At 32.4% G+C, this 16,544-nt stretch overlaps 2 protein-coding genes and 1 pseudogene across 2 annotated transcripts; 1 reads left to right on the top strand and 2 right to left on the bottom strand.

The window, feature by feature from the left end:
- Nucleotides 1-220: 220 nt before the first annotated feature.
- LOC115705197 (YTH domain-containing protein ECT1) lies at nt 221-4,724 on the bottom strand. The gene is made up of 8 exons (XM_030632454.2): nt 4,244-4,724; nt 3,809-3,923; nt 3,640-3,716; nt 2,914-3,333; nt 2,276-2,824; nt 1,956-2,168; nt 1,682-1,834; nt 221-756 (listed from the first exon to the last, which is right to left on the bottom strand). Exons 1-8 carry the CDS (start codon nt 4,352-4,354, stop codon nt 691-693), a joined length of 1,704 nt encoding a protein of 567 aa, XP_030488314.1. The 5' UTR covers nt 4,355-4,724; the 3' UTR covers nt 221-690.
- Nucleotides 4,725-6,095: 1,371 nt separating this feature from the next.
- On the top strand, nt 6,096-6,817 carry LOC115703981 (large ribosomal subunit protein uL3c-like; annotated as a pseudogene).
- Nucleotides 6,818-10,805: 3,988 nt separating this feature from the next.
- On the bottom strand, nt 10,806-14,985 carry LOC115707312 (uncharacterized). Its single transcript, XM_030635225.2, has 12 exons — nt 14,745-14,985; nt 14,200-14,371; nt 13,772-13,834; nt 13,552-13,651; nt 13,354-13,461; nt 13,205-13,281; nt 13,025-13,121; nt 12,487-12,559; nt 12,119-12,310; nt 11,563-11,683; nt 11,233-11,457; nt 10,806-11,153 (listed from the first exon to the last, which is right to left on the bottom strand). Exons 1-12 carry the CDS (start codon nt 14,798-14,800, stop codon nt 11,106-11,108), a joined length of 1,332 nt encoding a protein of 443 aa, XP_030491085.1. The 5' UTR covers nt 14,801-14,985; the 3' UTR covers nt 10,806-11,105.
- Nucleotides 14,986-16,544: the final 1,559 nt, after the last annotated feature.

Below are 16,544 nucleotides of genomic sequence, written 5' to 3'. Positions count from 1 at the left end.
GTTTCATTTATTAACAGGAAAATCACTTTGTCCATGTCATGGAAATCATATACCACATAAAACCTTCCTTAAGTCCCTATTTTGATAGGAACAACACCATGCTTAGTCATTGAAATTCTCTTACCATGTGCTTCAGCCTACTTTGGAATCCCATCCCACTTAAGAATAAAACAAAAGAACCAAAGCATACAATATTGTCACTTTTTATATACAATAAATATATCACAAAAGGAAACTTCTTATTCTTCATTATTGATATATTATTGAAACATTATGGTATAAGCCAACCACCACCCACTGACCACCCTTTTGCTTTGACTAAAATTACAGTTGTACCCTGAACAAAGAAGTTGTGAGGGTGTTGGGGGGGTTGCACAATAAGAAGAAAATAACTACAAATCATATGAAGAAGGAGAAATCAACAAAAAGAGAGAATGAAAAGAAGAAAAAAAAAACATTTACCATATCAATCATGGGAACCCTATATTATGGAGGAAGGCTTTACATCTTTTCCCTTTTTATATCTGGTTTTCATATTTGAGATTTTTTTTTTAATATTTTTTTGTTTTTGTTTTTTTTAGTAGCATCATCACCAATTATTAAAAGCTGACCAATAAGGCTACTTGTCTTTTGGGATACTTCATATTCCATTTCTCTATCTCCACTCTGCCTCTGGCATGAAGTAGTCCTTCAGGTGGTTTTTGCAGCAGAAAGATCTACGGCCTGAAAACTCGCGGTTAAATCTTCCACCTTCCGCTGCAAAAGAGGAACATTTATAAATCAATGTACAATATCAGAACTAGGGGTGTGCATAAATCGATTAAATCCATTGACAACGGACTGATCTAATTACAACCGACTGCTAAACATTGGATATCCAATTGTGATTGGATCGGATTGAATGTTATTTTTCAATATCTAATTAGATCAGATTGGATGTTGGATGGGGTGTTCAAAAATCAAATATATCCAACATCCAATCGAACTAATTAGTATTTTCATTTAGTTTGGATGAGTAATTAAATTTTATATTGTTATACGTAAAATATTGAATACCCCATCTAATCCAATACATACTAAACAAAAAATACTATGTCTAAAATATTGAATAAACACAAATTAAACCAATAAATATATATGAAATACATCTAACGGATAGAACCGATCTAATCCAACATCCAATAGATGTTTGATCGATTGGATGACTAAAATTAATTGGATCGGATCGGATGGTAAAATCTAACATTCAATATATAATTGGATCGAATTTGGATAGAACTAAAAATAGTAGATGTGGTCCAGTAAACACCCCTAATCAAAAGATTTAAAGGACACTATTTATTCTCTACATTATTTTATGTAGAGAATAAAGTTTATCCACATTTCAAAATTTCAATGGTGGAACAATTCCCACTATGCTATTTGTATTTAGGAACCAGCTTTATTCCTAATGATTTGTGTAGTTAAAATTAAAAGAAATGAGAATCACTTTCCAAATGTTAGGATCCTGATAACATATTATTCCTTAATCCACAACCACACAAATAGTTACAGGAAAAAGCTTATAAATTAGCAAAGCATTTTTTGCTCCTGAGTGAGAATATAATTGGGAGTGTTTATAATCAATTATCAGAAAATACTAAAATAAAAAACAAAAAATGGCAGAAAGAATATAACATACCTGCAAATCATGATTAGGCACAGATTGCCTGACCCTTTTCTCTTGCATAATTTTCTGACGGTTTTCGTAAAATTCAAAGTCGTCTAATATGGAAGTGTTTAAAGCATAATTTTTGAGAATATTTAAGATTTCGATACCTTGATGGAATTTCACCTGTAAAGAATAGAAAGATAAGCAAAATGTAAGCTCAGTGGATCAGAGTACCACATTCATTGAAAACAATATGCATACATATATATATATTACTATAAAATAACTAATAATGGAAGCACACCTCTTGAGTATCTCTACTATTCGTTACGGGCTTGTTCTCATTATTCTCAAGTATTATGTGTCGTAATTGCGCATTTGGAACATCTTTAATGATATGCCACTTGACCGGAAAATAACCACTCCACTTGCTCTGTTGCCAGAAATCCATACTCTTATTGAAATCCACCGGTCCAGTCATTTCAGCTACCCCACAGAACTGACCACTAGCATTTACCTGAACCACATAATAAGATAAAGGTTGGAACTAGAGGCTTCAGTCACTGATCTTAGGGAGTAAAAGTTAGACAAGCATCAATGTCATGACAAAGTTATAAAACATACCGAAAAGAAAAGGAACACAGGACACTTGCTGCCTTTCTCTGTCATCCTCTCTTGTGCTTCTTGATATGCATCATTCAACCTCTTATTCCCATTGGGTGTGCTAGCCCAAACATTGTACTTAATGCTTTTATGAATATCATCTTCACTGTACGATTTAATTACAAAGAAGTAGGCATGATCATATTTGGTCGAAAACTCAGGAATGTTATATTCATCTCTCCTTATTGAAGAGGTTATGCTGACACCATTTCCAACCTCATCAGTAGCCAAGGATTGAGAAGCATTACCTCCAAACCTCAATGCACTCTTCGCATTAACTGTATCATTATTCTTGTCATTGAGTAAAGTAACGTGACTAACACCGTTAACCTTGCTTCTTGCTTTTAACTTTTCACTGCCTCCCCATCCCTTAACATTTGGTTTCAAATTAACTGAGTTGTTTGAGTAGAGCAAACCACTCTTCCCTTGACCATACACAGGAAATTTTGCAACTGTATAGTAACCTTGGGCAGGTAAATCTGACTGAAAACTTGGGGTATGAGATGAGGCCTGAAATATTTTTAGAAACATCAGAAAATTTGGATAATGAGAGGACTCAGTGAAATAGTGTTACAAGTAACGAAAGATATACAATATACCTTGTTTAATGGTTTTAGCTTCTTGGTTTGACCTGATAAAACATCAGGAGAAAGATTGACTGAGCCTGCAAGTTTAGAAGACTTCGGTGGTTGGGCCCTCGGAACAACTGGAACAGAGAAATCAGTTTTGGCAGCTGGAATTTCCAACAATCCAACATAACCATTTTCATAAGTTCCATCACCAACAAGAGATGAACTCCAAAGGTAGGGTGCCTGCAGTGGATCCCCGTGATGAGTTGTACCATATTCAGGTGAAGGAACGGGAGACTGAAACATGGGACTCGGTGGGTAGACCTCTTGCCCAACATATTGCCCATCAACAGTGATAGTACTAACAGGCATGTAAGGTGTATAAGGATCATATCCAGGATAGAGCCCGGGCATCATGTAAACAAAGGATCCACTATCTGCTTGCACAACCTGATCAGGGTAGAAAAACAAATATAAGATTTAACTAGTAGTACTAAGATTCAATGATATTAATAAACTCATAACAGTATTGTAAAGGCTAAGCACATATTGGTAGAATTCTCTGGCACCATAAATGAGAGATGAAATCCAATCACTACCCCCAATTTAATAGAGGACCATCTTAAGGTTTTATTTCAAGAATTAGGTTAAGGGACTAAAGATATACAGATAAATCATGCATAAGGAACAAAAAGTATGGAACCTGATGTAGAACTTTTGAGCATTAGCAATTGAAAAACAGCTGAAAAGGCTTACAGGGTATTGTTGCTCCATTGCATTCCCAGCAATGTAGTATCCTTGGTTGTAAAAATCTCCAAGAGAGCCATTGTAACCTGCTAAAAAACTACTGTAAACATGGAAAGATAAATATGAAACGACTAATCATGTAAAATAAAATTACTTTATGTGAGAGCTGGACCAAAACCTGGATAGTAGTAACCATAAGAGGTTGTGCTTGGATAAGCAGCCTGAGAATGATTATAGGCATGGTTTTCTTCCATCATGGAGGCTGTTATAGAAGATTCAGAAGGACTTCCTTCCTTGGAAATATCATAAAGACATAAGACACAAATCAAAATCAAACTCAATACAAATATATATTTAATTCACATAATCAATAAAACAGTTAAAAAAAAAGACCCATCTATTCAAAGAATCAAATCAAGCCACTCCTTGTGTTTATCCATTCATATCATTAAATATGTGATTGCCCATGATTTTTTTTCAAATTTTCAAGTATGCATCTATGAATTCACTAATCTTACCTGCTAAATTAAGCCTCTTGCTTATCTGGGTATAAAAAATTAACAGCTTATGCAGTAATACTTAAAGGGAAATAAAAGAAAAGAAAGAAAAATACCAGGTTGGTGGTGGAATAATGATTGGGTTCCAATCTAAAGCTATTATCAACTCTGAGAGCTTCTTTCTTCTCCCCTTGTTTTTGAACTTTTGGAAATTGAGGAGCAGCCATCTTATCTTATCTCCCAAGTAATTATCAGAAAGCTTAGAGATAATTAAAAAGAAAATCAAAATTATGAAAATATTCTATTGAATTTGTGTATTTTTTTTTTTCAAAAAGGAAGAATTTTTTTTTTTTTTTGAATTTGTGTGTGTGTGTGTTTTGTAGTACAAAGTATACAAAAGTATGCAATTTGGTTTGAAAGGAAAATAGAAGAGAGAGAGAGAGAGAGAGAGAGAGAGAGAGAGAGAGAGAGAGAGAGAGAGAGAGAGAGAGAGAGAGAGAGAGAGAGAGAAATTGTGGAGCTCAGAGTTGACCAACAAAGAGAGAGAAATGATTTTGGTTTTGTGAAGAAGAAGTGAGAAGAGAGCAGAGACAACAAGAAGAGGAACCTCAAACGTCACCACAAAATATTTTTTTTTATTATTATTATTTTTATTATGAACGGGGAGTACTAATTACAATCTCTTATTCTAATCTCAATCAATTTTTACGTTTGAAATCACATATTGAAATATTTTTTTCAATTTTTTATAGCGATATTCGATACATTTTGAATAATTCTAAGTAGTTTACAATACTAAAAATAGAGTTCTTAATAATTCACTTCACTATAATAAATTATTCGAAATTTTTCAAAAATTTACAGAAATGATGTTGTAAGTATAACGAACACTACCGTGTAAAAAAATTAAAAAGAAAAATTAATATATTTTTTCGAGTATGAAAATTAACTAAAAAAATTATAATAAAAGATTGAGAGTAACATTTCTCTTTGATGAATACACCACAAAATAATTCAATACACTTTTTCTTGTTTTATCAAGATTCTTTTTTTGTTTTAAAGATTCAGTGCACTTCTTTTTCTTTTAAATTTTTATTACATATTCCTTTCCAATTAAACAACAACAACAATGGTAATTATTGTTCTGAGGAAAAAAAACAATGATAATTATTGTTATTTAATTACGATATAATTGATTTATGAAATCTTTAAAGAAAATATATAAGAAGAAAGCGAGGGCGTTGCGGCTTCCACGTTTCTCATTTTACTCTTCTTAAATATTCTTTTTTCTATAATTTTTTAGAATTTTTTTCATTTTTATATTTTAAAGAATTTTTTTTTATATTTTTACATAACAACTCACGTAATAACATAATTTAAATGGCAATTAAAATCCACATAACAATCTACATAAAAATTACTTGAACAACTACAGTAACAATCCAAATCATAAATTTAAAAAAAATTAAAAAAATAATATATGAAATAATTTACATTTTTTTATTTGCCCTATATTTGATGTGAATATTTAATTAGTTCCTATTTATTTATGAGGTCTTTTTTATTTATACTTTTATAATTAATTTTTGAGTAATTTGCAGCATAAATACCTAAGTTTTATGCCGAGTAGCAGATAAATATCTAAGTCCTATTTTTGGCGGTAAAAATATCTTCTGTTAGGGTCCTGAAACTTCTGTAGGTACCTCTCCGTTTTCTTCTAAGTAAGTATCTATGTGTCACCCTTTTATTAGTCCACATCATAAATTTTTATTTTTCATTTTAAAATTCATTAAAACTTATTTAAAAATCATTTTAAAATTAAAATAATATATTTTAAATGTATAAAAAATAAAAATAAAACTTATTTTTTAAATTTAAAAAATTACAAAATTAAAGTACACATAAACTTAAATTAAATACAAACCTAGAATTCACCAAAAAAAAATACAAACCTAGAAAATCTGAGAAAATCTCGTTCCTCCTTCTCTTCTGCGATTCAGGCCAGGGGTTCCTCATCGTCTTCTGGGAACAAGGGGTGCGAACCAAGAGGTCATCGTCAGCTTCAAGGAAGGCAACATTGTCACCCAGGTCAAGACCCAGGCCACCGATGGATACGACGCCGTTCAGGTGGGATACCGCCGTGTGAGGGACCGGAAACTGACCAAGCCGGAGATGGGTCATCTAGAGAAGGCCGGAGCTATCCCTATGCGCCATCTTTAGGAGTTTCGGCTGCAATCGGTGGAGGGGTTCGAGGCGAACCAAAAGCTGGTGTTGGAGGAGCTTTTCAAGGAAGGGGATTTGGTCGATGTTTCGGGGACGACGATTAGGAAAGGGTTTCAGGGTGGTATCAAACGTCATCACTTCAAGAGGGGTCTGATGACTCATGGGTCCAAAAGCCATAGAGCTCTGGGTTCCATTAGAGCTGGAACCACTCCTGGGAGAGTTTACAAGGGGAAGAAGATGCCTGGTCGAATGGGAGGGACCAAGCGTAAGATTCGAAAGCTCAAAATTGTAAAGATCGATAAAGAACTCAATGTTGTTATGATCAAAGGCGCTCTTCCTGGAAAGCCTGGTAATCTTCTCAGGATTACACCTGCTAAGATTGTTGGCGTAAACATTCCCAAGAACTAATTTTTATTTTTAATTCCTTTGTTTGTTGGATTGGTTAGATCAGTTTTCTCTTAGTGAGAATGTTTTTGAGCTTTAATTGGGTGAATGGTTTTTGCAAAAAAAAAAAAAAAGAAAAAATGGGTGAATAGTTTTGGGTGAGAAATTTTTTTGAGATTTTTGGTTGAAGACGATGGTGAGGGAGATGAAGAACACGATGGAGAAGACTATTTGAGGTTCTGGGTTTTGTTCTTTTCTGTGTTTCAATTTCTCAATTTGAGTTTATTTGTTAATTCAAAGAAAAACAAATGGAAAAGAAATAAATGTTAAAAAATTAAAATTAATTATATTTAGTTTTTTTATTAATTTTTATAATTTTAAAACATTTAAATAATTATTTAAATAATAAATAAAAAAATTTAATGTCATGCACCAATTAACGAGTGACACGTGGATCCTGATCTGGCACTTAACGTCCAGGTACCTACGAAAGTTCCAGGACCCTAACAGAAGGTATTTTTACCGCCAAAAATAGGACTTAGGTATTTATCTGCTACTCGGCATAAAACTTAAGTATTTATGCCGCAAATTACTCTTAACTTTTTATTTATTTATACAGTAAGATGAAATTTAATTCACAAATACTTTTTTTCTTTTTTTGCAATTGTACACTTCTTTCAAGAACTCATTATATTTGCTCTATAAAATCCAAATTTCAAATAAAGAATATTTTATAAACCCAGAGTTAGGAATTATAACCTGAGAAGGGTTTCAATCATTTAATTACTTTTACGGTTTATATGAAAAAAATAATTATTGTATTCTAGTAGCAAAAATAATTTAAAAATAAAAATAATTTAACCTCACAAAATAAAAACAGCATAATCTTGAAATGAAACAACTAACATTTAATTTCATATACAGTGGTATGTATAATTGTGAGGTGGCCATGGCCTCTAGCTTTTTCTAAAAAAAAAAGTCTTATATAACAAACAAATTAAATTAGAATAGTTTGATTTTAGTTATTAGAAGAAAGATATTATCTTTATAATAAGCCCAATCCACTAATAAATTATCAAATTGAAATTAGAAAGAAGCCAAAAATTCAATAATAAGAAGCCCAAAAACCCAACATTCCATTAAGAATATTCTCAAAATCATCAAAGTAACTATAAAAAATAAAAACTTTTTGTATAATACATATATGATTTTAATTATTATAAAGACAGCACTAGATTACATTGCCTAATTACAGTTAATTTTTTTAATGATTTCAGATTCTAGTTGTACTAATTATTATGTGTCTATGATGCAAGGGAAATACGATCAACACTACGAACATTCAAAAGAATTTAAACAAGAACTGAAATTAAAGATTAGAGAATTATTAACTAAACAAGAATGGTGGAGAAGAAAAATGCAGATGAGGGTATGTTGAAGTCTTGGCTATTTCCATTATTTTGGCTATTGTTTTAAGCATTTAGATATCCGAAGAGGAAGGTAGGCTGAAAAAGGATGAAAAAGAAATCAAAGAGATGTGGAAAAGAAAGCGTGAGCATGAGGAGCAATGGGAAGGAACAAGAGAGAAACGAGTTTGCTTCTTTAACTTCAAGACTGGATCAAATTAAATTGTGATGCTAAGGTTGGAGATGAGCATATGTGTGTAGCAATTGTTGCTAGAGACTTCCTGTGCAAGGTGCTTTGGGTGTTTACGGCCAGAATAGACTTTTCTAATGTTCTTTGTGGCAAAGCAACTGCGGTTTGCTTGGCGCTTGAGGTTGCAAAGGACAAAGGACATTAGTTTCTCCTGGTGGAAAGCGATCAAAGATAGTGATCAACACTCTCAACGGTGTCGAACCCCGATGAGAAATTGAAAACTACTCTTTATTTTGTAAAAGAATTGTTCCTTTTTCATTACCTGTTTATTTTGTTTTACGGCTAGATCATGTAATTTTATGGCCCATAACGTGACTAATTGGACTTTTACCCAGAACCTTTATGGGTGCCTTGATGTTACTACTATTCCTACGAACATTTGTTGTAACGATCGTGAGGTCTAATATTTTTTAATGCTTTATGAATGAACGTATCTTTTTTTTTTTTGGATTTTTACACTTGGTATCTTTTTTTGCTATTTTTTTACATTTTTATTTTTATTCGGTTATTTAAACATTTTTAAAAAAATTATTTTTCAATATTATATTTTAAAAAGTTTGATAATTACACAAATACCTACGCATGCTTATGTCATAGGTTTTCTCCAATATTACACTCCATCTCTTCCACCTTCTTCTCTTTCATCTCCAATATTACACTCCATCTCGTCCACCTTCTTCTCTTTCATTCATTTTTTTTAATTTTTCTTTTATTTTCTGTTAGTTTTTTTTTTTTTTCCATAACCCACTATCATCCCCTGTGAAGCCCTAACCCATGGATTTCAAACTCCCATCTATGCTACAATCCTAAAATGGGTTTGAAAGACATTGCAAAGAAGGGAATGGGTGATGCTGCAGAGCCATCTGGTTCTAAAAAAAGATTTTTCCAGCTAAGATTGAATCTTGTAAGGCAAAGAGAACCAAATCTTCGAGATTTGTCAAGGATGTAAGTTGGGTTATTTTTTTATTTTTTTTTAGTTTTTTTCTTGTTGTTTTGTTTTTCGTTTGCTGTTTTGTGTTTTAATTTTTTTTCTCCATAACGTTTTAGGTTCTCTCCGATTTTGACTTCGAGGATGAAGTTTCTGATTTGGAAGTGAAGCCTAAAGTTAAACCCAAGAGTTGTTTACCTTGAATTTTTTTTATTTTTTTAAGTTGAAATTTTTAATCAGCCGTTATTTTTTATTTTGTTTTTGTTCTCATTTTTGTTTTTTTAGTTTTTTTTTTTTGGTTTTGTTACTGCTATTAAATAGTTTTTAGCATCATTTAACCAAACTACACTATTTTTCTTTTTGTCAGTTTGGGTTTTCTTATTAGTTGTTTTTAAGTTTTAAATGAAATTTTTTAGGGATTATTGTTGTTTTTGTTCTCATTTTTTGTACGAAGGTTTTAAGTTTTCATAACATTTTTTCCTTATTTTTAATTCGTTGTTTGATTGTTATTTTAGTGTTCTATTGGCCTTTTCTAAACAGTTGTTTTAATGTTTAGTTTTAGTAGTTTTAGTGTTGTTTAATTTTATTTCACAATGAACAATTTTTTTAGTAATTTCATGTTTTGCAGATTGTTATTAATATGCTTTTTCCCAATTGTTCATCTTTTAGGCTGTTTATGTCTAGGTGTTTTTAAAATGTTATTTTGTGGTTGCTTTTTGGTTTTTTTTTTTCTGAAAGCTTAAATGATGTTTGTTTTTTCATATTTTATTACCTTCAATTCTTTCTCTGATTCAATCATGGGTGAGTTTCAATGATTTCCAAATCTCCTTCTATTTGATTCTTCATCTCTGAACGCGATTTGCTTTTTTGACTGAATGTTGTTTTTGAGTTTTTTTTGTACAACAATGGAGGTTGTATGATTTTTTTTCTTTCTGTTTTTGTATTTGAATTTTCAGAATTTAAGTTGTTTTCCCTTGAGATCTACATTTTTTTTAGATCTGATTTTCCTGGTTTTGGAAGGAAAATGGTTGAGAATGGATTGTTGGGATTCGTCCGCTGGATCACGAAGAAGATGGAGGCTTCCATTTTCCTTGGCTGGTATTTTTGTAATTTAACAACTTTTAGTTTCTATTTTTGTTTATTGCCCTTTTTGGGATCATAAATGTAAACTTGTTCCATTTTTAGTTTATTATAGAAAAAATCCTTTTTTTTTAAATAAAAGCTACGTCGTACATGCACATATTTTTTCAGAGAAATGCTAAAAGACACCTATGATGTCTAACACCTTTCTAAAGTGTAATATCGTTATTAATGCAACTCAATATCAGATCTCACTTATTTTACTTTAATAAATATTTAAAAAATTACTAACCAATTATAAGATGACACTTCATGGTGGTGCTAAACACCATGAGTGCCTCATAGCAATGTTCTATTTTTTATGATTTCAGTTTTTAGTTAAAAACCGCCTTTAAAACTCTTCAAGATTCTAAAACCCAAATACCAATCATAATAATACCATCTGTTTGGATAAAGTTTCCATAACCCAATGTCATGCCTAGCCTCAAAAGTCAAAACAATGTTTCCACAGAAGATTCTAACAGCAAAACTCCATAACGGCAGGAACAGATTACCCAGAATAAATTGCTGTAAGCACTTCCTAAACATGATCACATACTTAATTTAAATCATATTCACAAGAAAATTGTAAAGATTAACTACCTGGGAGAGATCCAAATACCAAAAATATACACATTTCAAGACCTTGTTAATAATATTGGAGTAGACTATATTTTGGTGGCTCCTTGTAGAAGAAATGAGGCCTTGTCACGGACCTGAGAAAAGAAATCATTATGAAAAGATAACAAACATCCAAGAACAGACATGAAAGATAAAACAAACGAAGCTCCATACCTTCGATGCAAAAGTCCTCAGATCGGTGCTGCTTATTTGACAAGAGCAGTTTCTTAGATATAAGTTGTACATTTCTTTCAAAACTCCATTGTCTTCTAAAAGATTCTTCGACAAGAGCCAGTTTTGAGTTAAAATTAAGTACATGTACATCTTATATAGATCACACCTTTTGTCCTTCAAATTAATTCCAATAAGCAATCTTAGGATGTCATCCGGGTGGGCAGCCTGCACAGAAGGTTAAATAATCAATCTGCAATGCTGAGTTGTCACACGCCTCGTAAAGTGGACAAATACAAGCTGAAAATGAAGGGCAAGGGCACAGGAAGTGACCTTATTATCAAAGAAACCAATAAGAATTTCAAAAGCAACTGCACTTCTAAGCTGCTTACTGCGATCGTCAATTCCAGAAATGCATTCTACAACTCTTATGCAGTTCATGTCTTTTGGTACTCTGTAAAAGAAAAGAATCCACAATAACACACAAGAAAGAGAGAAGGCACCGAAACTTAAGTTATACATATATTGAGTTTTTGCTGTTCTTATGAAAGACCACAAATTGAAATATGGCCAAGCTCATTCACAAGATAATCAAAGACTTCAAATTTTATCTTGGGTGGTAGAAAAAGCACGCTGGAGTGTACAAATTAATTCAGCAAATGCAATCTCAAATATATAAAGATGCCCCTAGCATATTATTAAATATCCATTGTTCATCATGCAAAGAACAAATTACTGAAGTTTAACATATAATATATTATTGAAATTGTTGTTATAAAGCCAATGTACAGCAATAAACAAATGTATCCATCCATAGAACAATAAATCAATGCAGTAAGTCATACAAATATTTTTTTTCTGAGAAAAGTAACATATTAGCACTATTAACCTGCATGCAAGAGATTTTGCAATTTTCTCACAGCTGGCATTCCATTCCTCGTCTGTGAAGTAACCAATAACTGCTTGTGCACATTCATACAAAAGCACAGACAGACCTTGAAGCTGGCGGTCTAAAAAGAAACAAATGATGACTTCAACTAACTCTTCAGCTTCTGATGTTGAAAAAATAGACCACTTACTTCTATAGAGAACCAAACCAAAAAAAAACAGTGAAAATTCTTTCCAAGTTTTTTCGGCCTTCACATGAAGCAAGTGCTAAAACGAATATCATAGCAGTAGTATAAACAAGGAAGAAACAAAATGCAAAAACATGGAAGCTTAAATTGTAGTAGGACTTATTTTAAATTCACTGCTTACCTAAATTGACAAGAAGCAGTAACAAACTTGATCCAAGATCTAATATTTTGAGAAGGCCCCACACAACTAGATTCTATGACAAAATTACAAGAATTTGTGAGATGTACAATAAGGGGCAAAGATGTCACAAATGTAGTACACTGATGTCCAGTAAAAATAGAAACAAAGAATAAGTCAGAAATGCAACATCAGCTGTAAACCATTTCGAGGTGGCGTTGGACATAAAAATAACAATTGGAGCCTTATGCTTATGCATACTACCAATCTATCTATGCTACTTGCAATCATGCACCAAAAATGTATGCATATGACTCGTTTGCTATGACACATGTGTACCAAAAGTGTATCACATGACATGTGCTATGAGTGTACCAAAAATGTATTCATATGACCCATATGCACACATGCATGATAAACACGCATTGAACCCTTAAAAACAGATGGAACATTATCAATCTCACTCAACTAACACATCAGAAAGGACACAATATAGCTACAAGTAGTTTCACGGTCGATAGAATATTGCAAAAAAACTTACTGGCATCAGCAGCTCCAATGTTAGACAAGAGAAATCCATAGACTTCAAGAGCTTTTCTTAGTTCAGAATAGCTAGGAAACCGATCTATTTTGATAGGCTGTAAATCAATCTTGTTAGAAGAATTACAAATAATTAGCATTCCTTTAATAAATGATACATAATAAAAATTCCCCAATTCACCTCTTTTTTCAATGAAAGAATAGCAGACCAGAAATCACATGCGGATGTTCTCAAATTCTCTTTTGTTGAATATAATACTGACGACAGAAGGCAAGCGCTTTAGAAAACATAACAGCACTATCAAAAACAAAATGCACAAACTAACTCACCCAAATTATACGTCCACACAGCTATTGAATCTTCTACATGACCACCATATGTGAGCACTAATTTCGTAAGCCAGCCACCCACAAGCAATCCTTCAATAAAAGAGTCTCCTAACAGAGCAGAGGAGGAGGCAGGGAAAGAAGCATTAGAACTACTAAGAAATGAGAATCAACAAAATTATGTAAAGTAAAATAACTAACCATTCTCCAAAGAAAGTTCAACCAGAGAATTGAGTTCACTATTCATGAAAGACTTCAAAAGACCACAATCTTCCACTGGACACAGACTAGGTGGCGATTTCTACAAATTCACACATTTCAACACAAGGAATTTTTGTCCAGAATTTAGCTGATACCAAAACCTTAGAATACTATTAAGCAATACAGAGCAATCTCAAGCTTGTCATCTTTCAATTTAAACCTGGTCTCGAAAAAGCTGAATGCCCCATTCTGAAGTCTCCTCTTCACCGCTCAGTTCTATCATCTGTAGAAGGTTGTTTATGTTATCAATTACAAATTATGATTCACTGCCTAAAATTAACACTAAGGTGACATTTGGTTAGAGCTAATGAAATGGAATGGAAAGTCATTTATTTAGTTGCATTATAAAGTATTGGAATGTCATTCTAATGGAATGACTTCTCCATAATTTTGGTAGAATGACTATTCTATTTTGAAATGGAAAGAAAAAATGAAAAAAAAATTAATTTTTTTATCAATTTTTTTAAGCGTTTTAAATTTGATTTCATTCCAATCCTATTTCTATCTCCATTCCCATTCCTATTTTTATGTTTTCATTCCTTCCAACCAAACACCACCTAAGATATTACAATAGCAAAAATATTCTACCTGTGTGTGGCACTCATCAACAAGTTTAGACAAAGAAGCTTCTTTCATATCTTGTTCTTCACGAAAAAATTTCTTTTTTGGTGCCATTGCTCGTTTAGATTCCTTCTCTACATTTTTGCTTTGCTCCTTATAAAAATCAGACACAAGTTCATCCAACCCAATAATCTTCTTCCTAATAGACATCAAATTTAAAAAATCAGAGAAAAAACCACACATTTGTGACGAGACAACGGAAGAACATCAAAAACTAAACAATGAGGCCAAAACAACATGAAGAATTAGCAAACACACAATCGAGTTTGAGCGCAATGTTAAGATCACAGCACAAACCGCGCCAAAAACATACAATCAAACAACACCTACAATGTTTACATCCTAACAAATCCATGTGCTTAGAATCAATTCAATCAACCATGGTGCATCATCACAAAAAAATTCTGACAATCAAGTGGAAAGCCCTATCAAACCAAATACTCCATTTTAAGTAGCAGTGACAGTAATTAAACCCTAAACAACAAAATGAGACTTTGAGATAGTAGACACACCTTTTCTTGGGGACGGCATAGGGATTGATAGCTATACATTCATCATTGGACGCCATTTCTCTCTGACCTGAGTGATCACGCTGAGACGCGCCAAAGTTCCAAAGGGTTTTTTTTTTTCGAAAGGAAAAGTTTGTAAAGCTTTGATTATATTTGTACTCACAATTTCACCCGACATCACTATATTCAACTAGGGTTGCACGGGTTGGGTTGGGTTGGGTTGAGTGGGTTAAAATTTAGTTTAAATATATTTCTTTTTATGAGTATTGTAAGTATATAAATTATTCTCACACACTCACATAATTCAGATATAATTTCAAACATAATAGATCTGTGTTCTTTGTAAATAAATGTGTAAGTTTGTGGAAAAGTTTCGACAAAATTTTGATTAGAGAAGAATGAAAACTATCGTGAAGTGATAGGGGTAAAATTAGTAGAATAATTGAAAGAAGAGATAAACATAATAGATTTTGAAAGAGAGGGTAAAAATTAAAGGCATTAAATTAAAAGAGTTATGTAGTGTAATTTCCTTAATTTATTGCCTTATTCTATTTATAAATAACTCGGTTTAGGGATAATAAAACTAACATCTTTGACACTTCAGTTAGTTGATCGGTCTATGCAAATTCCTAGAGGTTTCATAAAAGATGTTTTGATAAAGGTAGATAAATTTTATTTTCCTGTTGATTTTATTGTTCTTGATACTCGTTTTGTTAAAGACATAAGTGCTCAAATTCCTATCATTTTGGGTAGACCATTTTTAGCCACATCGAATGCAATCATCAACTGTCGTAATGGTGTTCTTAAATTATCATTTAGAAATATGACTGTTGAGCTTAATGTTTTTAATATTGCTAATAAATCTGTTGAATGTGATGATGTATATGAGGTAAATTTTATTGATCCTATCACGCATAATTTCTTGCTGAACAAAGATAATTCTTTTGAAAACTGTGCAAGTCATTTTGGTATGAATTTTAAAAGTTCTTTTGATAGTGTAATTTTTTGTTAGAGTCTACACCATTAATAAACACGGAAGAATGGAACAACAAAGTTGAATCAATTGAACCTTTTCTCCAGTTAGAACCACAGTCACTCCCTAAACCACTAAAGTTAGATATAAAAGGTTTTACCCGAAGATCTAAAATATGCATTCTTAGGAGCGTCAGAAACTTTCCTTGTTATCATTGCATCTGGTTTAGACAAGAAACAAGAAAAGAAATTGGTACAAGTCCTTAAGAATCACAAAGAAGCCATAGGGTGGACCATGGCTGACATCAAAGGAATTAGTCTTTCAGTATGCATGCATCGAATCCATTTAGAAAAAAAAATGCAAAGCCAACCCGCGAGTGTTAAAAAAGGCTAAATCCAAACATGAAAGAGGAAGTTAGAGATGAGATACTTAAATCATTAGACGTGGCTATTATATACCATATTTTTTATAGTTCATGGGTCAGTTTGATCCATGTTGTTCCTAAGAAGTCTGGAATTACTATAGTCAAGAATGCAAACAATGAATTAATTCCCACTAAAATTCAAACTGGAGGGAGTGCATTGACTACAAAAAGTGAATAGCCTCACCAAAAAAGACCATTTCCTGTTATCTTTCACTGACCAAATGCTTGAAAGATTAGTTGGTCACGAAAGCTACTACTTTCTCGATGGTTATTCGGGATACAACCAAATCCTGATTGCACTCGAGGATCAAGAAAATACCACTTTTACATGTCCTTATAAAACTTTTCCTTATCGCGCATGTCTTTTGGCTTATGCAATGCACTTGCGACTGGTATGGTTGAATAT

This window comes from Cannabis sativa, chromosome 1, assembly GCF_029168945.1.
Source record: "Cannabis sativa cultivar Pink pepper isolate KNU-18-1 chromosome 1, ASM2916894v1, whole genome shotgun sequence".
NCBI classification, from domain to species: domain Eukaryota; kingdom Viridiplantae; phylum Streptophyta; class Magnoliopsida; order Rosales; family Cannabaceae; genus Cannabis; species Cannabis sativa.
This window is presented reverse-complemented; position numbering and strand designations above follow the sequence as displayed.